Source organism: Drosophila willistoni, chromosome 3R (assembly GCF_018902025.1).
Source record: "Drosophila willistoni isolate 14030-0811.24 chromosome 3R, UCI_dwil_1.1, whole genome shotgun sequence".
In the NCBI taxonomy this organism is placed as follows: Eukaryota; Metazoa; Arthropoda; class Insecta; order Diptera; family Drosophilidae; genus Drosophila; species Drosophila willistoni.
In genome coordinates this window covers 28047118-28071170 of record NC_061086.1, presented here as the reverse complement: position 1 = coordinate 28071170, position 24053 = coordinate 28047118, and the positions used below count along the sequence as shown (strand labels likewise).

At 37.1% G+C, this 24053-nt stretch overlaps 6 protein-coding genes across 8 annotated transcripts; 3 read left to right on the top strand and 3 right to left on the bottom strand.

Moving 5' to 3' along the window:
• The first annotated feature begins 910 nt into the window (after positions 1–910).
• LOC6647645 (glutamate dehydrogenase, mitochondrial) lies at positions 911–8511 on the top strand. Of its 2 annotated transcripts, XM_002069559.4 has the most exons (5): positions 911–1407; positions 6084–6518; positions 6589–7113; positions 7468–7506; positions 7951–8511. In XM_002069559.4, the coding sequence occupies exons 1-5, from the start codon at positions 990–992 to the stop codon at positions 8220–8222; spliced, it is 1689 nt and encodes a 562-aa protein (XP_002069595.1). In that variant the 5' UTR covers positions 911–989; the 3' UTR covers positions 8223–8511. The 2 variants fall into 2 exon arrangements, with proteins under 2 accessions (XP_002069595.1, XP_015032857.1); XM_015177371.3 differs by lacking the exon at positions 7468–7506 and having other exon boundaries at positions 912–1407.
• Positions 8512–8656: 145 nt separating this feature from the next.
• Positions 8657–10846, bottom strand: LOC6647790. Its single transcript, XM_002069560.4, has 5 exons — positions 10688–10846; positions 10408–10575; positions 9935–10303; positions 9585–9853; positions 8657–9342 (listed from the first exon to the last, which is right to left on the bottom strand). The coding sequence occupies exons 1-5, from the start codon at positions 10719–10721 to the stop codon at positions 9073–9075; spliced, it is 1110 nt and encodes a 369-aa protein (XP_002069596.1). The 5' UTR covers positions 10722–10846; the 3' UTR covers positions 8657–9072.
• A 307-nt stretch (positions 10847–11153) lies between these two features.
• On the top strand, positions 11154–15827 carry LOC6647791 (cellular tumor antigen p53). Of its 2 annotated transcripts, XM_047009168.1 has the most exons (9): positions 11154–11228; positions 11285–11608; positions 11996–12106; positions 12180–12219; positions 12294–12320; positions 14294–14600; positions 14670–14913; positions 14975–15426; positions 15493–15827. In XM_047009168.1, the coding sequence occupies exons 1-9, from the start codon at positions 11191–11193 to the stop codon at positions 15513–15515; spliced, it is 1566 nt and encodes a 521-aa protein (XP_046865124.1). In that variant the 5' UTR covers positions 11154–11190; the 3' UTR covers positions 15516–15827. The 2 variants fall into 2 exon arrangements, with proteins under 2 accessions (XP_046865124.1, XP_002069597.3); XM_002069561.4 differs by lacking the exons at positions 11154–11228; positions 11285–11608 and adding an exon at positions 11735–11882.
• LOC6647792 (putative gustatory receptor 94a) lies at positions 13063–13744 on the bottom strand. The gene is made up of 2 exons (XM_023178467.2): positions 13168–13744; positions 13063–13109 (listed from the first exon to the last, which is right to left on the bottom strand). Exons 1-2 carry the CDS (start codon positions 13546–13548, stop codon positions 13107–13109), a joined length of 384 nt encoding a protein of 127 aa, XP_023034235.1. The 5' UTR covers positions 13549–13744; the 3' UTR covers positions 13063–13106.
• A 1764-nt stretch (positions 15828–17591) lies between the features above and the next one.
• LOC6647793 (short-chain dehydrogenase/reductase family 16C member 6) lies at positions 17592–22059 on the top strand. The gene is made up of 7 exons (XM_002069563.4): positions 17592–18097; positions 20606–20761; positions 20816–20992; positions 21173–21245; positions 21313–21490; positions 21560–21685; positions 21754–22059. The coding sequence occupies exons 1-7, from the start codon at positions 17762–17764 to the stop codon at positions 21839–21841; spliced, it is 1134 nt and encodes a 377-aa protein (XP_002069599.1). The 5' UTR covers positions 17592–17761; the 3' UTR covers positions 21842–22059.
• Positions 22032–22754, bottom strand: LOC6647794. Its single transcript, XM_002069564.3, has one exon. The coding sequence runs from the start codon at positions 22752–22754 to the stop codon at positions 22032–22034; it is 723 nt and encodes a 240-aa protein (XP_002069600.1).
• Between the last annotated feature and the right edge of the window lie 1299 nt (positions 22755–24053).

Here is a 24053-nt window from a genome sequence, read left to right as displayed (position 1 = left end):
TTCAAATTTCGGTTACTCAAAAAAAGTATGGTCACCCTAAAAAAAACTAGCACTGCGAAGCTTTTGCTGACGAACCAGCAACATTTAGCAATGTAGCAAACTGTGACTAAAGAAAACTGCTACATTTAAATTTCTATTAGTCTTATATATAAGACTATAAAATTAGAAATATAGATCTATAATCTGAGCTGTCTTGATGGACTCTATTTCTAAAGATCTGAATTTCGAACTACTTTTTGAAATGCAGTATTGAATGACAGATTGAGCCCTGTAAATCATGTTTTCTTTTGTGTTTTTCATTGTTTTTGCCATTGAAGGCCTTCATAATTAATAAACCATTAAATCACAACAATTGGTGTGACATTCCTTTCATGTTTTCTTATTTTCAGTAAATTTCTTAAGGTGACAACTGGGCCTCTCCCTTACTGTTTTTGTGCAAAAAAATCTGTAGCATACTTATGGGCTTAACTTTTTATATTCTTTGGTGTTATAAATTAGATTTCTCTTACATGAATGTAAACAACTGAGTCTAACTCATGTCCGTTCGTTTGCCCTTCCTTAGTATAAACACCTAAATATCGGATACTTAATTTCAAAAGTTTAAAATGTTTAAATATTATATTATTATATATTTAATTAACTTTGGGATAAAAATTGTTACAAATAAATATTACAAATGGCAAACAGGAATTAGGCCAACGTACGGCACAGGTCAAAAAATAACAAAATAATAACAGCAATGGGGGCCAGGGAGCTGGAACCATTGCATTTTGATTACAGGTTCACTATTAAAGGTTCCTGGTTCACACGACAGATATTTCGATATTTCATTACGTTCGATAGTTCGATTGTAGAACTTGATTACTTTTTTTGCGGCAATTTGAAATATATAATGTAAGCTTTTGTCGTTTAAAAGCTCAGTTCGGTGTGGCATTGCGAAGCGAGCGGTTGTGTTTTGTGTGTGCAGCGAGAGAGACAGCAATTGAAATATGTATCACCTGAAGAGTTTGGCCCGTCAGGGAGCCATGCGTCAGCAGGAGCTGACCACCTTGGCTAAGGCACTGCCAACGGCTGTGCTCCACAGCAGCCGTGGCTATGCCACCGAGCATCAGATACCCGACCGGCTCAAGGATGTGCCCACAGCCAAGGATCCACGATTCTTTGACATGGTTGAGTACTTCTTCCATCGCGGCTGTCAAATTGCCGAGGAGAGTCTGGTCGATGACATGAAGGGAAAACTGACCCGTGATGAGAAGAAACAGAAGGTTAAGGGAATCCTTATGCTTATGCAACCCTGTGATCACATCATTGAAATTGCATTCCCACTGCGTCGTGATGCTGGCAACTACGAGATGATTACCGGCTATCGTGCCCAGCACAGTACCCACAAGACCCCAACCAAGGGAGGCAAGTACCAATATACCATGCACATATACATATATAAGCAATTCAATCAGATTTGAAAGCTTTAAAAATTTTGAAATCGAATCGATTTTTTTTCTTAGAATTTCTACAATTATGTGTCGTGGCTCTTTAAGAATTATGTAACATTTTCGCACCCGTTTTGCCCCTCACACCCGCCCCCGAAATACTGCGCATACTCCGCTTTGTTTACGTTGGCGCGGCCCCCCAACCCATCTTATAGCTATACCCGGGGAATGCTCTTTCTCTCTCACTCTCTTTCTCACCCTTGTCTTCTATTTCCATGCTTCGAGAATTGCAAATGTTCTATTAATTTGCACGTGTTGCCATTTGATTTTTAAACCCTTCAAGTGTGTGTTTATTTTAACCCTTTTCGAATTCTTAATGATACGCAGATTCCGTTCCTTAAAGTCTAGAGAAATGGTCTACCTATCTCTTTTACTCTGAGGCAGCAATTATTCATTCGTTTCACTCGTTCAATTCTATTTTTAACGGTTTTGTGCCTTAGTTTTTTGTTCTTGTTGTTTTGTTTGTCTTGTTTTTAGTTGGAATTAGAGCAACGGCAACCCACCAAAACGACGAAAACGACAAAATGCCGCACAGTGGGTCAATTGTTTAAAACAAATTAGCATTTATTGTTGTCGCCAAGTGCCAAAAACAATATGTACATATATGTATGTGTGTATATTTGTTTTCGAATAATTTAATATAGATTCACTTTATAAGCATTTAGTTGCTTATCAATTGCTGATGACTTACCAAAATCACAAACAAAAAAAAAACACTTCAATTGGGAACTTATCTGACCTTGGCACGAGCAAGACAACAAAAACCACCCAAAAAAACAAAAATATATGTAAGCCCCCCCAAAAAAAGAAGGAAAACAACAAATCGCATAATATGTATAGATGATGTTTTGCTGTTTTTCATTTATGATTATGATTATTGCCCTATAACCTATGTTTAAACACGATTTGTTATTTTTATGATCTTGTTTTTCCAATTCTCGCCAATCACATGTGCGCGTTACAGTCAATTGTTGCCAACTGGTTAAATTTGCTTTTGGCCCATGGTCCACAGCTTGTTAATCATACATTTAAATATTATGCTATTTTAGCCTGCAACTAACTCTAACTGGAGCTTAGGTGCTAAAACTAGTCGTATTTGTTTCATTCATTTCAAGCAAAGAACTGAAGATCATCCTCCCCCTTAAAGGGGGGGATTACTTTTTTTTGTGGTCAACAACATGTTGAATTTTCATACAAATGCTCTAATTAATGTTAATTTCTACTGATGCTGATACCAGCGGCCATTTAACTGTTAATTGTTTAATACACAAATGCGCATTTATTTATTTATTAATAATTTGCCACTGACAAAAAGTGACTTCATGTGTTTGTCGGTTTTAACAGCCGGCCGGCTGGATGGCTCACTGGCTGGCTGACTGACGGGTGAAACGGGTTTCAAAATTCGGCTTAATTTTCGTCTCGCACTGTGGTCTATGGCCAATTAATTCACAATTCATTTAGCATTTCTATTTAAAAATATTAGTTTCTTTATAAATGCAATCATTTCATGTTCTATTCAAGTATGGCAACAATTTAAGTATTGAAATCAGTTGAATTTGAATCCTTTTTGACTAACAGGATAAAGGAAATTAACTTCAAAATGAATATATTTTGAAATACTAAAAGTTATTAAGAATTTTAACATGTCTGGATCAACTCAATATGCAATGATTCAACAATAAACCGATTTAAAACTCTATTTCAATACTTATTTGTTAATAAAAGCGGAATTATCAAAATTAGACTTTTAGGATATTTCTAAAAATTAAGTCAAATTTTATAATATAAACAATAAAGCTGTAAATTTTAGGTCCTAGTTATAGAAATTGAAAAATACTTTGTCTAGAAACAGAATATTTTGCACATATCCAGTTGTTTTTAAAAAATTTATATATATGTAGATCCAGAGACATTAGGAAAAGTAGAAGAGAATAAGACAACTACCCCAAAAACATTTATATTAATTACTTTGGCTATAAACATTTTGGTAACAAGCTCAAACAGTAGACAAATTATGCATCGTACCTTTGGGCTTTCTATTGATCCAGTTTTAAAAGCGGAAAAAAACTCAATAGACAACAACTTGTAACCACTGTGCCTTCACCATATAATTTAATTTTGTTTGACGTTGCAAAAAAGAAGAAGGAAAGAACGTAAGGGACTATACAAAAACTGGTTTATTGGCTTGGGTGTCTGAGTCTGCGGGAAGCTGTTCACGTGATGGTCACGTTGTGCCAAAAAAAAGAGGCATTTAATGTATGAGTCAGACAACTACAATTGAGACATACCGACAGGCAGAGTAGTTCTTTTCTTGGTTACTTTCTATGTCATTCAACTGCGGGAAAATGTGAAGAATCGGTCAATTGAGTGTAATTGTTCATTAGTCTCTGGTTTCATTATAATAGCTCTAATTGTTCCAACATCAACATCATAAGCCTCACAAGGTCCGAAATGCAGTAAAAACTAAAAAAAAAGTCAGGCGGTTGAGCAACAATTTACTGATAATGTGTAAATGTAAATAAAAGCTCTCCCTATCTTTGTCACAGCTAGTAAATACGAGTAGCACTAAATACATATATGTAAATACATATGTATGTACATGTTGTTTATCAGATATTGTATTGACAAAGATGTATTAATTATTTACTAGAAAGATTTGAATATTGTTTCATTTGAGTGGAAATACTTGAAAATTTCAACTTTCACTAGAACTCTGCTGGGATGGGCTGTTCAGATAAGAATTATAAGAACTTATGCGACATTTCCTGTTATCTACATCTATACATACGTCCATACATATATGTCATCCGAAGAAAACAACAAAACGTTGTTGACGCCCACAGCGACAGCAAAAAAAAAACAAAATCTGAATACTACAATTTTTTTTGATCATATGGCCGAGAATATACTAGTCAGCTGACTAGAGGGACAACCGGTTTCGCCTAGCTAAGAGGAATTGCTGTTGCCAATGGTCTATACAAACGTATATACATATAGATAGATTCATCTATATGTATGTACTTGGCAGAGACGTGGCTATGCCCCACTCGATCGAGCCCCCAAAAAGAAAAACAAAAACTTTATCTCTAACATAAGTTGTATAAGTTCGCAATGCCCGAAATAGAATTCCATTAGTTTCTATATGCCAGATATCATGCGGTTTTTCGTTGTTTTTTAAGAAATTTTTTGGTCAACAAAAGAAAAAAACAAAAAAAAACAAGTTGCCATTGGCTGATAAAGCCAGTCGAGGCAAATAGAGTTGGCATCGAATATATGTATGTATTTGGTTTGTGCTGTTGTCATGCCCCCCTCTCTCTGTCTCTCTCTACCTATCCCAATCGGGTGTACAGTCAGCTCACTTCCAGCTTACTCAGCGGAGAACACAAATAAGCACCCAAAATGAGCAAACAAACAAAAACGCAGACGTAAAGCTGAAACTTTTTTAAACAATATTTTGAAACACGACTTGGGAAGCAACTGATAAGCAGAGAACAAACATTTCTATACACTTTCCGAAGTGAGATTCCATTGGGTGTCTGATTCCATGAGGCTGATCTTTAGAAATAGTCTCTTTGTCTCCTTTTATTGGTTGAAATTAAAGGCCTTAATTAGTAGTCTCACTTGGAATCTCAAAAATTATATCATACGATCTTCACTTAACTCCAAAAGTTCCTCCACATCATCAGCCATTGTCTCTCTCTCTCTCCTTATATTGGATGAAATTAAAGGCCTTATTTAGTAGTCTCTCTAAAACTCCAAAAGTTCCTCCACATTGCTTAAACGGACCCTTCTTTCATTGGACACACCTTCTCATGGTCAACTGGCATGGCAACACAATTTAAAACAAAAAAAAAAAATAGTATAACGTTTTTATTTAATGTTTTAAAGGGGGCTCGTCTATCGAATATAAAGATATTAAACATTTTTTATATTCCGAGGACTTGGAACTTTGTGCCGCTTCATTTATGATATGGTGGGGGAAATTTAAAATTTATTTATCAAACCATAATAAAATACAAGTACAACTACAGACAAATAATAATTGCATTGCACTCGCATTAAGAACAAATTACACTGTACACTTTTAATTTGAACAACAAGAAACACAAAGGGGTGGGTGGGGGGTAAATGATTTCGAAATTAGTCTTTCTGAAGATTGCTTATCTAATCGCAAGTGCTAGCCGACGATTTTCACAAAGATATCAAATAAAAACAATAAATAAAGATTACACAAGAAATCATAAAAATATTGTTTATTTGGTTTACTTTTGTTTTCTTTAAATTTTTAGTTAGGTGTAGTTTTTAGTAAAAGGAACCTTTTTTGTTTCCCCAATTTGACCCAAAAATGTGAATGGAACACGTGATCTCAATCTTTTGGCATGAAAACTTTTGCTTTCATTTTTCGGCTAGTTGCTTGAATTATTTTTAGTCTTGTCGATTGGACGTGGTCCAATATAATTGAAAGCTGACGAGTGGAATGCACTGGGTGAAGAATAAATGTAGTCTCAAGGTTTTGTTTTTTGTTTGGGCACACCTGTCGTATACGTAATGTTCACATATCTTATGCAATTTCCTTTCTTATCTGTTGAATAGGTATTCGTTTCTCTTTGGATGTATCCCGCGATGAAGTCAAAGCCTTGTCCGCTCTGATGACCTTCAAGTGCGCCTGTGTCGATGTGCCATTCGGTGGTGCCAAGGCTGGTCTGAAGATCAATCCCAAGGAATACTCCGAACATGAGTTGGAGAAGATCACACGTCGCTTCACCCTTGAGTTGGCCAAGAAGGGTTTCATTGGACCCGGCGTGGATGTGCCTGCTCCCGATATGGGCACTGGCGAGCGTGAGATGTCCTGGATTGCCGATACCTATGCCAAGACCATTGGACACTTGGACATCAATGCCCATGCCTGTGTGACCGGCAAGCCCATCAACCAGGGTGGCATCCATGGACGTGTCTCTGCCACTGGTCGTGGTGTCTTCCACGGTCTGGAGAACTTCATTAACGAGGCCAACTACATGAGCCAAATTGGTAAATTTCAGCTACTTAATTATCCCCCAAAAATGATCAAGACACTAAAGTGGAAATGTTTTTTCAACAGGCACCACTCCCGGCTGGGGCGGCAAGTCTTTCATTGTCCAGGGCTTCGGTAATGTCGGCCTGCACACCACCCGCTATCTGACTCGTGCCGGTGCCACCTGCATTGGTGTGATTGAGCATGATGGTACTCTGTACAACCCAGAGGGTATTGATCCCAAACTTCTGGAAGACTACAAGAACGAGCATGGCACCATTGTTGGCTACCCCAATGCCAAGCCCTATGAGGGCGAGAACCTTATGTTCGAGAAGTGTGACATTTTTATTCCAGCTGCCGTCGAGAAGGTGATCACCAGCGAGAATGCCAGCAGGATTCAAGCCAAGATCATTGCTGAAGCCGCCAACGGTCCAACTACTCCAGCTGCCGACAAGATTCTGATTGAGCGCAACATTCTGGTTATCCCAGATTTGTATATCAATGCTGGTGGTGTCACTGTCTCCTTCTTTGAGTGGCTGAAGAACCTCAACCATGTCTCATACGGTCGCTTGACCTTCAAGTATGAACGTGAATCCAACTACCATTTGCTCGGTAAGTTGAATAAGAAAATCTTTCAAATGGTTCTTAGCACTCTTTGCGCTCGAAATCACAAAATCATTTCATCTTTTATAATTTAAAAGGTTTTCGGTTCATTTAAAAAAACAAAAATCTTAGTTTCTTATACAGTAAGTTCTTAATATCAAACAAAAGTCTGAGAGAACAGCTTGAAAACATTCGTAATATGCTTTGATTTCCCCCCATTCATTTATTTAGTTAGTTACTCTTCCCTCCCCATTCAGTATTATCTTTATGAAATGTAATTTATTTTAAACTATCATCTAAGTAATTTGTTGTTTATTCTTCTTCTTTTTTCCATTTCTCTCTCTCTCTCTATCACCAATGTAGCCTCAGTCCAACAGTCAATCGAAAGAGTTATTATGGACGGTACATTATTATTATTAATACAAGCTTTTCGTTTATTATCCCGAAAACACACACAAATTCACTATGTATTTACACATTTCACTTAAAAGAAAGACTGCTGTGTATATTATTTAGCAGTCCTTGTTTAATTCACTGTCATTTTAAACACAAATTTTGAGTTCCTTCCTCTATATCTGTAGTTCTTTTAGATGTTGATTTCTGTTTCCTCCTTTATTAATCTATATGTAATTAATTGTTGAGTTCGTTTTGTGCGCATTATCCTCATGGGTCCTCATCTCTCACACAACTATTTTCCTTTATATGGTCTAACAGTGCTTTCGTCATCTACTTTAATCAAGTTCTATGTAGTTAAACCCTTAAACTTTAAAACTATCCCAGCATGCGGCATATAAACTAATTGCTTTCGTCTCTGTTCTCTGTTTTGTGACTGATGTCATCTTTCAGAATCTGTGCAAGAATCCCTGGAGCGTCGCTTTGGTCGTGTTGGCGGACGTATTCCCGTCACTCCCTCTGAATCGTTCCAGAAGCGTATCTCTGGTGCTTCTGAGAAGGATATTGTCCACTCTGGTCTGGATTACACCATGGAGCGTTCGGCTCGTGCCATTATGAAGACAGCCATGAAATACAACTTGGGTCTGGATCTGAGAACCGCTGCCTATGTTAACTCCATTGAGAAAATCTTCACCACATACCGTGATGCTGGCTTGGCTTTCTAAGCATCCCAAAAACAGCAGCACTAGATAGAAGCAGCAGCAGCAGCAGCAAACTCTTAATTAGTCGACTAAGCAAACCGAACTCAATTGCACCGCCGTTTTTAGATAAAAGTCACAAAAAACATAATTTACCCCCATTAATTGAACGGATATGCGCGCGGATGGCTGGCAAACTATTTTAAACAAACAAACATAAAACTTTCGCCCGTGTTTTGTATTAAGTTGAGCAATTTGCGAGCTTATATTATTGTTGATTTTCTGTAATTTTTAAGTTAATAAGCCTCACACTGAAGCAATGGCATTTTCAATTATGTATCGTATTGTAGGAGCTATCGCTCCGTTGCCGTAACATTTAAACAAACAACAAAAGAAAAAAAAAACAAAAAAAAAAAAAAAAACTAAAACAAAAGCGAAATTATCAAATATACACAAAAATCTAAAACTCTAAACAAGTGCATTTTTATTTGTCAAAGTGCTCTAATTGGCCACTTAAAAAACATCACAATAGAATTGTTAGTCAGATTACGTATACATCTCGTTGGAATTTGTTTGGAATGTGTTTGTGTGTGTGTATAAAAAAATATTGATCTCTATATAATACTATAAGTACACTTTTTGTTTGTAAAAAATTAAAGGGATCTACCAAAATCTAGGACATTACAAGAGTGTAGAAATTTAAAAACAAAGTATAATCAACTCTTAACTAGTTTTCCCATTTCATCAAAGTCTTTAACTTACTAACTAATATATGTAAATTATATAGTTAGACGAATATATATTTACGACTATGTGCTTGTGCGTATCAACTTGGTGCAAATTGCCGATTGAGTATGATGAAATTTCTGTTTTCTTTTTATAGTATCAACGATTTTGGGAATAATTGCTGTTTGACATAGTCATCTACCATTTCCATAAGAAGATCTCGATTAAGTTTTGGATGCTTTAGAATATAGCCAAAGTCTTTCAATTTCGTATTGTCCAAATAAAGATGCTTATGATGAAGCTGCTCCTCATCCAGATAGGGAGTTAACGGAGTATTCTCAATGCCATTCCGTTGGCAAATCTCCGCCCATGGTGCCATATGCTTGTCGTTGATTTCACTCACCGTGTCGGTGGGATATAGCTAAAATTTATAAAAAATGGTTTAATATTGAGTTAAAATATATATTATATAAAGGAATTGTATCTTAGAGTGTGATTATATTGCTCTAGTAGAATGAAATCATAGTCTCATGGACTTTAATGGAAAGCAACACAATTAACGTGACTGATTTCCTTGGAATAAATAAGGCAACTTAATGATTATAAGCCAAATACAAAGTATGAGGTAATCTTGGGCTAGGCTATGAGTGAGCCCATACTTACCTTAGTCAGATTGGACATAACAACACCAAAGTAGTCCACACTGATGCCAAATATATCAATCAAGAGATCGGTAATGCTGCCCTGCGTCGACACTGAGTCATCCACAATATTGTACACCTGTCCAGCTGTCTTGGGGCTCTGCCACAATTCCCAAATAGCCGCACACACATCCGATACGTGCACCGTATTCAGACGCATGGCATCGTTCCAAAGCAATTTCATTGTCTCGCCAAGATATTTGTAAATGGCAGCTATTATAATGCGCGGCACTGTTGGAGTTGTCAGACAAGAAGAGGGATAAGTAATATAATAGCAAGCGGGCGCCAAGCGCGAGAGCGAGACAAACTTACTCAAGTAGCGCTTATCACCAATGCCATAGACAACGGGCAGGCGTACTATAGTATAGCTGAGATCATTGATACGCGCCAGCTCCTTTTCAACCTTTAGCTTTTGCTTGGCCACACCCGTCCAGGGCTCCAGTTTGCAATCCTCTTTCAGTGGTATTTTTTCGCTGCTATTCACACAACCCGAACTGAGCTCAATGTAGCGTTTGACCTGTTGATTGGCTGCCTCAGTGGCACAATTGATGCTTAACTTGTAGATGCCCTCCTTGTAAACGGCATCATCCTGATTGGCACGCGTCTCAGCAGCACAATTAATGACCACATCCCAGCCCCGGCCAGTTGTTGGGTGTGGTGCAAATGCCAGTTTACACGAAGCTGCATAAACAAATAAACAAACAAACAGAAAAGAAGTAAAGGATACAAAAACCAGTTTTATAGGCGTCTTTGTGTGCGTGTGAGTGGGCAGGAGAATTACATACCGGCATTTATCAAGTTGGCACTGCAGAACTCGACTTTATCGAAGGCCTTCGAAGTCTCATCATTCAACCAAGCCATTTGAGGCGGCGTCTTATCGGCTATGCGTATTTCCTGCGTCAGCTCATTGTTAAGCAGATAAGTGACTAAGTTTCTTCCAATGAAACCGCAGCCTTCAATAAAAAAATTTTAATATATGCATGCATATTAAGTTCATTTAATCACATTCGTTCAGTGAGGAGGAGGGGTTGTGGTTATGCCCAAGGCAAATAATATTAGACTTACCACCCAAAATTAACACAGTCGGTTTCTCAGACATGCTGCAGCAGCAACGGAACTAAAGGGAATGACTCAAATTAAGATGCACAGAGATTGTTTTAATAAGTAGTAAAAATTGTTTATTTTGTGTGCGCCTTCTTCTGGCAACACTGTATCGCAATGCGTGCTGCCAGATGTTTGTCGATATATAAATCACGATAGTTTACTTAGGGTCGAGATTTGTTATCGTGTTTTTTTAACATAACGGTTGTTTTCCTATACTTTTAGAGCCGCTACGTTGTAAACAATTAAATTAATTGTAAATGCATTTGTTTCTAATGATATATTTTCGAATTATCTTACTTCTAATCATATAGATTATACAAGCAACAGGTGTGAGAGTCAGGGACACCCTGTATTTACACACCATCATTATCGATAAGAAACCTATCGAACTATAGTTAATTTTGTGCTTTTTGCGGATCGTCGCGGTTCTAAGAATTTTTATTTGTTTTCTGTCGTTATTAAAAATGTCTTTGCAAATGTCTTGTGAATTTGGAGTCAACAAGTAAGTGGTCAAATCAATTTTAATATACGCTTGTCTTAACACTTGTTTTATTTTAGCAATAGCTCTCTTGTTGTATGGACCAATAGCCAATCTTCCTTAGTTATAAACAGTTTGGATGAACAGGATAAATCGAATACTATCAACAGTAATACTATTAACAGTAGTATTATGTCTAGCATAAATAATACTATGTTTGTTAACAACAAAATTGAAAGCAATAACAATAAGTTTGTTATTAATACAAATAACAACGGCGGCTTACTGCAGTTTTCTAGTGAAACTGAAAATTCCACTTACATCGTGGATAATTTTGTTCAGCCTATACCCGATGACAATTTTATTAGTCCTGGCATTAATTGTAACAAACGAATTAAGAAGCGGTAAGCAATATTCACTGCATTATGTTTTGTTTTTGTTTTTTTTTTTTTTGAAACCAGGCGGTAGTTATCGATATGTTAGCGATGTATCGATACTTTAGTGATGCGTCCGTTGACGTGTGAATGGCAAACCACGCATAAGAAATACTTGTTGTTCTTTATTTGCGCATTTTGTACATTATTCAGTTCTAACTTTTTAATTATAACAACATAAATCTGAAAAGACATTTTATGTAACTATGTATATAGCCCAGCCCATGTCTTGGATTAAAGCCAGGTAAAGTTTATTCAGTAAAAAAATTTTGGACAAAAGCCTGCATGTTGCAACACGTTTATACGTGTTTGTACTTGTTTTCCGTGCGATTTGTGAATGTATTTCTCCTTTATCAGTGATTCCGAGGCCGAGGAGGAATTTCAAGAAGCAAGCAATGAAGCTTCTGTGGGATCGGTTGGTACCACTGTGCAGGAAACAGCAGATACTGGTGCCGAAGTTGATGCCGAGTGAGTGTGATCATTCAACAGGTGATGGATCAATTTTTGAACTGTAGTGTTTGTTTTCTTTTGCCAATTACAGGGTGGTTGATGAACCCTTAGCATATCTCCAAGGACTTAACGTGAGTATTTTTCTTGTACACCAAATAATATAGATTTTCATGAAAATAATATGTGCATTTGTTTCTATTTTCAGTCGGGAAACTTAATGCAATTTAGCCAGGTACTCTAGCACGCTGCCACAAATCACCTTGAACTAGAATTATAAGAAAGCCAGACATCGAGGAGAACACATTCATTATTAGAGACATGTCTAGTTCGAACAAACCCAATGGTTTAATGCGAAACTTCATATTGAGTATCATCAGTGAAAACGTAAAGATCGCCTGTTTGTAACGGCAATCTGCATGCAAATAGTCGATATTTTGTAGGATCCTACCCGTTTTCGAAGTTTCCTCTAGAATATCATTGCACAAATGGGCAAGCATAACAATTTCGGCAAGAGAAATACCCAGAAACACCAGGTTGATAAGCGCACCAAAGCCATCGTAAACTTTGCCCGATATAAACGTGTCTGCCAGGTTGTAATACTGCATAAAGAAGCCCACTGTCATGCCTAACAGATGACATATAAGGGATAATATCATGGACAACGCCTGTGGTTTTAGATAGTTATTTGAGTGTGTGTAAACAATCATATATTGCTCTGCCATTATGTCCATCTCATCGGCCAAAGAGCAAAACTTTTGCATACGATAGTAGGGTGTGGTTAGTTTAATTTGATCCTCCCTTTGCATGTAATTCACTTCTTTCAATTGATTTTTCAATCTGGCATTAAGAGCTTGCAAGATTGCTTTAACTATTATCATGGCACCATAGTAGCAATTGTTTAACAAATTCGAGATAATCATTGGATATAATTTATACAGCGACCACATCCAATTCAGTTCTGGTTCATAGTGTCGCTGCTGGATTACCAAAGTGATCTCTAGGATTAATGGAAATGCGATTACTTTAATCAGAGAAGTGCCAACTGAACGCCATATGATCTTCCGATCTATTTTAAATACCCGCAGCGTCGAAAAAAGGGGAACTCGCCTCATCATCCTTGCCACTTGTCTGCCCATTACCATTTGCGTTATATAGTTTACAACGGTCACAATGACATTCATATAGCTATACAGTTTTGTAGCATCCTGAAGATTCAGCTGGTTGTGAATATAATCTTGGTACATTTGCCGCACGTAAACGCTGGCAAATAATATGGTCACCAGCATGCAATAGATTAAATGTTTAATTGAAAATTGAAAACGTTCACGACTGCGCGGACTATATGTAATGGGAAAAAGACCAAAAACACTTAGCAACACGACTAGAGTAACCGTGAGAAGGAACACAAAATGGTCATCTCCTTTCTTACGACGTCTCAGTATGTCCGTTAGGAAGGACATTTTCTAACCGACTGACTGGAGAGTGCCAACTAATGGCCGTTTAATTGTTTGTTTCTCTAAGTTTATCATGATGGAACCAACTGAATGTCCTTGTCAATTGAATAACACTATCTAGAACACATCGCGTCGTGGCCAAAAATTGAAATGGGCATCAGGTTGATTCGTCATCTAAATATGTATAAAACTCGGAACAAAATGGAAAGAGAGAATGAGAGAAAGCGGACATGCCACATAATGACTCAAATACAGGGCTGTAGCCTGCTGGGGTAAAATTTACTAAATTAACTTTTGGACACTTATCAAAGGGTAAACCCCTTTTGGTTACGCCTTTTTTATTTGTCAGCTGTTCGTAATTTCACAAGATCTTTATGACGTCACAAAAGTATTTTATATTCCTTCATTATAGGAACTCACGAGACGCATTTGCACTACGTTTTCGATAACCTGTCCAAATAGATTATCTTTTTATCTGTCTACATATAGGAACTTATTATATGTCGTCATAGGTGCGAAAAAAAAACCAAAACAAAACAAATCACTAAATGAATTGCAACAACTTGTGAAAGCAACAAAACAAACTCAGTGTGTTTATCATTTTGTTGATTCTTAGTATAGTGAATAATATTGAACAAGCAAGAACATGAAGCTCTATCAGCTCTACGAGCGTAAAGTAGGAAAAAGAAGAAATATTTTGATCAATTTGTGTTGATTTTTCATTGATAAATTTCTTTTCCTTTGTCAACAGCAATCTGTATTGCGTGAAATGATGTTACAAGATATCAAGCCTCAGAATACTCTACCCAAACTGGAGGATCACAATATTGCTGGCTATAAATTCAGCATGGTACTGGAAGAGCCACGTAAATCACATTGGTTGTACTCACCGACATTGAATAAACTCTACATACGCATGAATAAGACCTTTAATGTGGATGTGCAATTTAAGCCAAAGTTTCCCATACAGCCCTTGAATCTGCGTGTCTTTCTATGCTTTTTAAAGGATGTTAGTGGTCCTGTTTTGCGCTGTCAGAATCATATCAGTACTGAGCCTTGTAAGTGGCAGCAACAGAATGACCTTGAAGTGGGATTGTGAAATTAATTTTTTTTTTCCCCTTTTTCAGTGTCTTATAACAATGCGAAAATTCGTGAAAATATTTTGCGCTGTGAAAATCCAAATACCGTATACTGCGGAACAGCTCAGGGAAAGGGAATATCGGAAAGGTATTCGGTGTTGGTGCCATTGAACATGTCGCGTTCCAGTAATGATAGCTATATGCGACAAACACTTGCTCTAAAATTTGCATGTCAGAACTCATGCTTTGGACGAAAGGAAACTAGTCTAATCTTTTGCCTGGAAAACTCCTGGTAAGTTTCAAATTCTCAGCCAAGTATTTTTATTTTTTTTTTTATTTTACTCTCACTTTAGTGGCGATATATTGGGTCAGCAGGTGTTGGAAGTAAAAATTTGCACATGCCCGAAACGAGATCGTAATGCAGAAGAACGTCAGCTGAATGACAAAAAACGAAAGGCATCGCCTTCTCTTGCAGCATCCGATTATGATGAAGATGAATGTGATAATGATTCCATAGATGCCAAACGACCAAAAAGACGTCGTAGATCTCACTCATACCAGCCAGATGTAAAACAGGAAGACGATAGCATGGACAGTGCATCAACGGAACAGTCAATGCCAACTGATTGGCAAGTGAAACGTACAAGTAATGGGGACTATCAGCTCGTTCTTACCTGCCCCAAGAAGGAATTGCTGGTGGAAAGCATTGAGAGTATGTTCCGGAATACTGCAGCTGCCATTTTACGTAGCCCAACAAAAGGCAGTAAACTGCACAAATATGCCGCCAATTTGTCCAAGTTAAAGGGTAAACGCAAAGTCTTTAGCCTCTAAAGTTCTTTAAATTTATTAATTAATTCAATTTTTATTCCAGAGAGTGCATTAAAATTGCCATGACTTTTGGGGTCGTCAGTGGGGCCAACTTTTTACTACTTTACACAAAGAATTAAGTTTAAAATTGGATAAAAAATCAATATTAGTTGATTTTCCAAGATGCTGATTAAAGCTCTTGGAAATGCATATGAATATGTCACCAAGCAATGCACTGAAAACGTTTTTCAAAATATTATATAAGTATATATTTTTGATATTGAGTCGTGTAACACAAGAAAACTTCCAAAAGGCAAACTGTTAAAATGGTTAAAATGTTTAAGAATTATTATTGTTTAAAGTAATTAACATAAGAAATAAAGTGTTTATGAAAAGAGATTAATGGAAAATGTGGCATTTAGCACGTACCTCAAGTCCCAGATCCTACTGTACTCGTCTTACTCACAATATTCGCGCATGCTAAGATTCTATATGTAATATATATATTTAGTTGTAACATGTGTGGCTCCAACTGCGGTCAATGATCCCTTTCTACTTTCAGTCGCTCTGTCTCTCTGAACGCGAATATGTCAAAGTCTTTTGCTGCATTTACATATTTTTATTTTTATGCATTTTTCGCTAGGTTTTAGTCCTAAGCGCGCATGCGTTTGTGTCTTGCACATGTGCGAGGATGCACAAAAAAGCAAAACAAAAAATCAGATATGTAATGGAAACAAAAAAAACTAAGAGAAGCCAGATGTTGACACTGTTTCGCAGCTGCAGGCTAGGCTAGGCCTTTTTTTTTTGCCACATGCGGCAGACAGGCAACCGTGGTGTAGTTTAGTGTTTACTTTTTTATGCAGATTCTCTGTGCATTGACCTAGGGCATGGCAGGGCGTCCAGTGAAGTGAACCAACTAAGTGATATTTGAATTGTAACGGATTGCCTGGATTCTCATGTGTGCCGCCAGTTCACCCAACTATGGTTGGGCTACCATTTTAGGCCTGGGCTTTTCCTTTGCAACCGGCAACAGCACCAAACTTACCTGTTTGGCATAAATAAAATGGGTCGACTGAAACTTACCAAAAAAAAAACTCACTCAATTTCTTGTTTTACCACCGGATTCCGTCAAGAGACTCATCGTTCACTCGTGCCATGCCAGTTCTTCTCGAGCCAAACAAAAATTTTTGAAATATTTTCATATTTGTTTTGTTCGTTTTGTTTTTATTGCCCGGTGGCCAAAAGATCAACAATTTGAAAGTTGACACGCGAAGACCTAAACTCTCTCAGTTGGTGGTTTAATTGACTTGAAAAAGTGAAAATGCAATTGATTATGATCAAGAGGCTATACAAAATCCATAAAACTTTACAGAAATTCTTAAATTATCATGAGTTATTAAAGTTATTTAAGTTATTATGATGAATCGTAGAATAGTTGGAAACAAATAAGTCATGTTACTACTGATAAAAAAGATTCTTTTATAAATCATACATGAGGGAAAATTCTACAATTTTAAAATACTCATAAGCTGTTACTTAAAATAACTTTTCCACTCACTCGAATTTCGAATCATATTTAACTTTCTATTATTCATATCGAGGGGCGGGAAGGAAGCTAAAACTGAAATTGATTTTTGAACATTTTGATGTTTGAGTTTGTTCATTAAAAATGTAGTTAATAATTGAATTTTATTTAATTTTATCTCATCTCGTTGTCAAAACAAAGGTGAGAATGCTGCAGGTATACAAGTTAAATAGCTTTTGTATTTGTGTATATAAGGTAAATCTTGGCAGATAAAGATAGCTATCTTATCCGGCACTAACCACTGTGCGTGCGTGCAATGAAAGCCAAGACGGCAACAGGCAACAGGTGAAACTGCTTTGCCAGATTCACTCCATTGAATTCCACTCAAAGTTTAAGCTACTGCCATTGGGGAGAGCTTGCTTGGAAGTGCTCCCTTCACTCATATATGTACATATTTGCAGTTGGGGTCTACACAAAAACCAGATAATAAACAATACGACGACGACGACGATGACGACGACGACTTCGACTACGAAAAAGTACATACGAGACGACTCAACGTTGTTGCTGCTGTTGCTGCTGCTGCTGCTGCGGTCGTTTGAGCCAAAAAATAAAAAAAATTAAGCGATCTCCACTGGCATAGAAAGAGTCAAGAGTTTGCCGCAGTTGGGTGACAACGGTCTACGGTACGGTACAAGTTTCTTTTTTTTGTTTTTGGCGTTGGCGGTGGAAAAGAGAAGAGCAACAGAAACGCATTATTTTGACCGCGAAAAAATCATCTGTCAAGTGAAATTTTTGCATTGTTGCAATGGTGGAAACGGCGACAACAACAACCATAACGCGAACAACAACTAATCTGCCGGCACCAGCTGCGGTTCCAGTGACTCCAAGTGGCACAGGAACACCCACAGCTTCAGCTGCTGCAAATACATCCACAACAACGGCCACACCCACAACGGCTGCCCAGGCGGCAGCCCGGGCCCGTCGCAATGATGAAACAACACGAGCCATATTCAATTTTAAAATTATTGTATTCTTAGTGCTATTGCCACTTGTGCTCTTTGCTGTGTTTTTAAAGCATCTGTTGGATTACCTCTTTGCTTTGGGCCTTAAGGAGAAGGATGTGAGCGGGAAAGTGGCATTGGTTAGTAGCAAAATCATCATCATCATCCACCTCATCCACATTATGATGATCATGATCATTGAGGTGGCAGTTGTCTGACGTGACTGTTGGTTATTAAAATGCAATTGAAGCCAAACATGTGTGTGTGTGTGTGTGTGTGTGTGTGTGAGTGAGTGTAGACATAAATGGCTGGCAATTTTAATAGACAAATTGCTCATTAATAATGCTCTTCGGGTCGTACAAAACTGTAAGATGATAAAAAGGCAATGCAGCCAGCCATAAACAATATGAAAACGTCACGCACTTTCCTTTTCCAGTGGCTGCTTCTCTTCGACTCATGGCACGCCCATTTCTTTACCTATTTTAGTCTAACCATCTCCCATTCCCCCTCTAGACTCTTTCCCGTTGTCTCTGTTTGGCATACCTATGATGGGTGCGGCAGTATACTATACTATAATATACGATCGGCGGTCAACCATTGGCAATGTCTTGGCTTAAAGTCAATATTTGTGCCTAACTGTTTGTTCATGAAAACGATTCTCCCGGCACTGACATCATTTTTTTCTGTGTTATAATGCAATATCGCATATCTGGTTCATTTATCAACTATTGCATATCGACAGACCAAAACGGAACGAAATCAGCATCATCTTTTGCTTTTGTGGGCATTTAATTATGAAAAGTCAATTGATGGTGGCGACAAGGTCAAGAGTGATCCAAATTTCAACACACTGCTCCATTTGTGTAGGTTAATATTTTCAAATTCCATTCCAAGTATCGTGCCTTTTTGGATCTCCATATATGTAAATACTTATACATATTTTAGTCGCAGATCGTAGGTGTGTGTTCAAGTCATAAATTCTATCTACACGAAGGTAGCGTATTTATGAGTCATTTAAGTTTGTTCTGTTTTTAGACGATCGTTTTGCCCAGATATCTCCAAGATACAGTCGGCAAACTGGTTTGTTGTTTCTCAATTTTTGTTGTTTTTGCTTCCTACGCTTTTTTATTTTTATTTCTTTTTTATAAACAAGCAAATTTCTTTTCACTTTTGTTTAAAAAACTGCAAAACAAACTATTGATGACGTTTCACAAAAGGCCATCAATGTAAACAATTACGAAATCGAAGCCAACACTGGCCAACAAGATATAGATTTATGAATCGTTAAAAGAATTTATACTTGGTTAATATTTTTAAATACTTTTTAAACTTTACAGGTGATTATTTTTTAAAACTTTATCCAACTTCTGTCCATCTGTTTGTTATGTGATACTTTTTAGAAGTTTCAAATTAAAATCAACAAGATAAAGTTAGATTAAAGAGAATAGATATATTAAAAACTTTAAAAGAGACTTGTTAGTTATTTCTTTCTTAATAAAAACAAGATATATTTAAATTGATTTTTTGAAAATAGTTTAGTTTAACAGGTCATTAGGTAATTTTAAACTGTTGGGTTTTCTGAATTTTTATTCAAATATACATAAATTAGAGAAATATTTTAAATATTTAAGTTGGGCCTCATTTTTAATGCACTAATGATTTGGCTAATAAAAGTTAAGGAATAAATGTTTTGAAATGCAATTTAATTACATTTTCTAACTAGATTTAGATTCGATTAATGTAATTACTATTCACTTCATGCAGTGTGATAAGTTTTGAACAACAAACATATGAATGGAATCTATCAATTTATCCATATAATCATAATTAACATCAATTATTGACCCATGCAACAATTCGGTTACATATTCTTGTAAGGCCAAAACAAAACAATCAATTAATTTATGTATTTACACTGAGAACAATTTTGTTCAATTGCTTATTATATTAGAAAGAGAAACTAAATGATATAGGATATAGAAACTCAAAAAGTAGGTCAACTGCTTTTAAGCTTTAGTTTAAAATGCCAACTGATATTTAATGCAAACTAAATAAGTTGTATATGAATTTTGTTGGATAGTGTACGATTCAGACTATGTATCTTGCCAATCTTATCTAGATAAATAACAACAGTAACAACAATGTTGTTAATTTGCATATGATATTGAAATTCTTTACGGCAAGCTAAAAGTGAGTACTACAATTGCGCATTGAAGCTATATGGAAATATATATAACGACATCTCTAGATAGATTTGACATGTGCTGCTTTGAATTTTTTTGTGTCGTGAACGTGCCGTGGTGGCGACTTTGAGTTGCGGTTAGAGTACTCTATGTATGTATTTGCACCCCCAAACGTTGACTGAGGTCATGCCATTTTAATTACGGTCAAAAGTCACTCAATTGTGTGGCAGTTGCTCATGGAAATGGATGGAAAAAAAGCACTGGCTGAGTATGTCATTCATAAGTTACCGCTTTGTTTTCCCATTTGCCTCGTAATTGAGTTGACTGCAGACGTTAAATGAGGCTTTTGTTCAGTTCAAAGACACATTAGCTTATGGGTTATTGTTTGCAAATGAAGCTAATTAATTAAAACTCATTATACTGAGAGTGATATATAATTATATACCCAAATGACCTAATTGACAGGTAACCGGTGGTGGCAGTGGATTGGGTCGAGAAATCTGCCTTGAATTGGCCAAACGCGGCTGTAAACTGGCTGTGGTTGATGTCAACTCCAAGGGCTGCTATGAGACAGTCGAGCTGCTTTCCAAAATACCGCGATGTGTGGCCAAGGCTTATAAGGTAAGCCACCAAAATTACTTTCAAGTCCATTTGCTTTATATCTTAAATCTATAGAACGATGTCTCCTCGCCACGGGAACTACAATTGATGGCCGCCAAAGTGGAAAAGGAGCTGGGTCCCGTCGATATATTGGTCAATAATGCCTCGCTTATGCCCATGACATCGACGCCTTCATTGAAAAGCGATGAGATTGATACTATTCTGCAACTAAATCTCGGATCATATATTATGGTGGGTAGTAACAAAGATTCATCAATTTAAATTTAGATTCCAAAAAGTTTAGTTTTAAATGGTTCTAACGAATAAGTGTTAGAATTAACATCTAACAAGGTCGGGCTATTTACTCTTATCAACATTGAGGCGAATGAAATGGAACTTCATAATAACTTGGGCAAACATTTCTACTTTCAGACCACAAAGGAGTTTCTGCCAAAGATGATAACACGCAAATCAGGTCATTTAGTGGCCGTAAATGCTTTGGCAGGTGAGTGGCTTTCATTTGCTTATTGCAATAGGATTCATTAATCCATCGTCTCTATCAATTGCCCTAGGACTTGTGCCCTTGCCTGGCGCTGGCATATATACGGCCACAAAATATGGCATTATGGGCTTCATGGCGGCCTTGCGGGCTGAGCTGCGTCTCTCGGATTGCGACTATGTACGGACGACAGTGGCCAATGCCTATTTGATGCGAACCAGTGGCGATTTGCCACTGCTAAGTGATGCTGGGTGAGAGGGGGACTAAGACTAAGTCAGTCAAATGCAAGTTAATAACATGCCTTTTTGCCTTTTACACAGTATATCGAGCAGTTATCCTGGTCTACCCACTCCCTATGTGGCGGAGAAAATTGTCAAGGGAGTTCTGTTAAATGAACGCATGGTCTATGTGCCCAGAATCTTTGCCCTCAGTGCTTGGCTGCTCAAGTGGGTTACATTTAAAGGAGATGTTTTCAATGAAGAATTAATTATATTTTTCGTTCGTTTTGTTACAGATTATTACCAACCAAATGGCAGGATTATATGCTTTTGCGTTTCTATAAATTCGATGTGCGCAGCTCGCATCTCTTCTACTGGAAATAGTCAATTGTATTGAATATAGTCACAGTTTTTGGCATTTTGTTTTCTATTTGCAGTTCTTAATTTTAATTGTATTTATACAGTATACATATATATTTGTATTTTTGCCTAGCAGCTAGGTCTTAGCATTAGCTATTTATGAATTCCAATCGCAAAACTTAAAGTAAATCCATTTTCTTTAGCACTAGTTTCTTTAATTAAAGACAAGCTTTTTCACTTTAGGCCTATTGGTGTTTATTCTAAAGCATTTCCTTTGACCTGGCTGAACGCAGGCACGTTGCTGATAGTTCCAGGTGAAGGTTAAAGGACAACGATGCAGTTTCTTGCTGCCATTCGAGCAATAATAGAAATAGGCACAATTGAGCGGATGTGGCATAAAATCATAGACACCCTTACGACAGGCTACAACTGGCCGTATTGTCTGTCTTTGAGTGCAGGACATTAGCCTGGTGGGTGAACAGACTTTTGGCATGCCAGCACCTTCATAACAAACCATATAAGCTAAACACGGATTGGCAATGGGTAGTTCATGCAGTGTTACGGAAAATGAAGAATTCGGTGGTTTGCTAGTTGTCAACTTGATGGGATTTCTTGAAGTTTCTTCAGCTGATAGAGGGCTTGGCGATGATGGCTGTTTAGTTGTTGATCCGCCACATCTTAGCACCAATTCCTGATTCATGCAACGATCCAGATCAACATCGTAAAAGTGCTCGGATAGACATTCACCCTCAAAAGATCCCTCGCCGGCACAGTATATATATTTGGCACAATTCATCTTACTGGCCACATAAGTACCCACATTGACTCCCAAACATTCCTCATATTCGATCGCTAGTGTCCTATTGATCTTCCCATTGAGTAGCAATAAGGAGAGCAATCTTAAGGTTAAATAATAAAACACGTGGCTACGATACATTTTGTTCTTCTATGCACTTTACATCTGACGCGATTGACTCACAATTTACGACTAACTTGGCATCAGCATAGAAATAGATAGAATATAGACTATTCTAACATTCTGTTCGTTTTGTAATGACTTTGCATGTTTTTTTTTCTGGCTGATAAAAAATGCAAACAACTTTGTTATTGGCGCCTCTATCTCTTCGATTATTTGTTGGCAATTTGCTATGTTAATTATGCACTGATAAAAAGCAGAAAATTTGTGAATAATATCTCTAAAATTAGTTTTTTTAACAATCTCAAAACTTTTGAATCCGAAATTACTTTCACTTAACTCTTAGTTTCATTGGTTAAGAAAGATAAAGAATTGCTTACTGGATTTGTCGGATGAAATCACCGCAATTCGACTGAATTATTCATGTAGTGGTGGGGATGTTTGACTGTATGTGACTCACAATAATTGTATAAGTGAATGCAAATTTGTATTCGTTGCCTACTTTTCAGCATCGCCCACAGATTTAATGAGACAAAACCGCAACGAACGCAATCAGAATGCTCCACAGAGCCGGCGGGCAACAAACGATTAAATAAAAATGGATAAATGGAAACTGCACTCAATATGTTTTAAGTGTTGCCACTTCCGTTTTTGTCATCAACATGAACCAAAAACCATGAAGTAGATACGTATATAAAGGATATATAATCCCTTCCCATCCATCTCCTTATTCGGAGAGCCAAACGTTTTAATATTCGATGAGATATTCATAACTTACAATTAGGTTGGCCAGAGTTCGAGAGTTTCGTTGAAATGGATTTCGTTTGTTGATTAATGAAGAATTACCAACTGTGCCCAACTGGCCAACAGCCATTAACATAATGTTCGATTCTGTCGTCATCAGTGGCCATGTAAAAGCAATTGCTGCAAATTAAAATATTAATTATTGTTAATTAAATGCGGCTACATGTCGCAGTTGGCCGTTGATTGTGATGATGGGCTGGCTGGATGGATGAGAGTGTGGGTGCATGTCCATGCCATGTAACAGGTTATCGTTTGCATCTTAAACGAAATGCCATCATCCATATAAATACCCTTTGACTTACATGCATTAATGTTTGTGTACGCACATACGCACAGATGCATAAACAATTAATAAAAAATAACAACACAAAAAAAAAAAGGACCCCATATGGTGCAACAATTCCACAAAAAATTAAGTGTACGCCCAAGAATCAAATGCTGACACAAAGACACGCAGACACGGCCAACATGTGCATAAACAAGAGCAACACAATCACAACAGTTTATAGATTATTT

Coding starts and splice junctions, on each gene's coding strand:
- LOC6647645 (XM_002069559.4), top strand. CDS start 990: ATGTATCACCTGAAGAGTTTGGCCCGTCAGGGAGCCATGCGTCAGCAG. Junction 1,408..6,083: donor CAAGACCCCAACCAAGGGAG/GCAAGTACCAAT, acceptor TCTGTTGAATAG/GTATTCGTTTCTCTTTGGAT. Junction 7,507..7,950: donor CGAAAGAGTTATTATGGACG/GTACATTATTAT, acceptor GTCATCTTTCAG/AATCTGTGCAAGAATCCCTG.
- LOC6647790 (XM_002069560.4), bottom strand. CDS start 10,721: ATGTCTGAGAAACCGACTGTGTTAATTTTGGGTG. Junction 9,854..9,934: donor TGGTGATAAGCGCTACTTGA/GTAAGTTTGTCT, acceptor CAACTCCAACAG/TGCCGCGCATTATAATAGCT. Junction 9,343..9,584: donor TTATGTCCAATCTGACTAAG/GTAAGTATGGGC, acceptor TATAAATTTTAG/CTATATCCCACCGACACGGT.
- LOC6647791 (XM_047009168.1), top strand. CDS start 11,191: ATGTCTTTGCAAATGTCTTGTGAATTTGGAGTCAACAA. Junction 14,601..14,669: donor TCATATCAGTACTGAGCCTT/GTAAGTGGCAGC, acceptor CCCCTTTTTCAG/TGTCTTATAACAATGCGAAA. Junction 14,914..14,974: donor TTTTGCCTGGAAAACTCCTG/GTAAGTTTCAAA, acceptor CTCTCACTTTAG/TGGCGATATATTGGGTCAGC.
- LOC6647792 (XM_023178467.2), bottom strand. CDS start 13,548: ATGTCCTTCCTAACGGACATACTGAGACGTCGTAAGAAAGGAGATGAC.
- LOC6647793 (XM_002069563.4), top strand. CDS start 17,762: ATGGTGGAAACGGCGACAACAACAACCATAACGCGAACAACAACTAAT. Junction 18,098..20,605: donor TGAGCGGGAAAGTGGCATTG/GTTAGTAGCAAA, acceptor CCTAATTGACAG/GTAACCGGTGGTGGCAGTGG. Junction 20,762..20,815: donor GTGTGGCCAAGGCTTATAAG/GTAAGCCACCAA, acceptor TTAAATCTATAG/AACGATGTCTCCTCGCCACG.
- LOC6647794 (XM_002069564.3), bottom strand. CDS start 22,754: ATGTATCGTAGCCACGTGTTTTATTATTTAACCTTAAGATTGCTCTCC.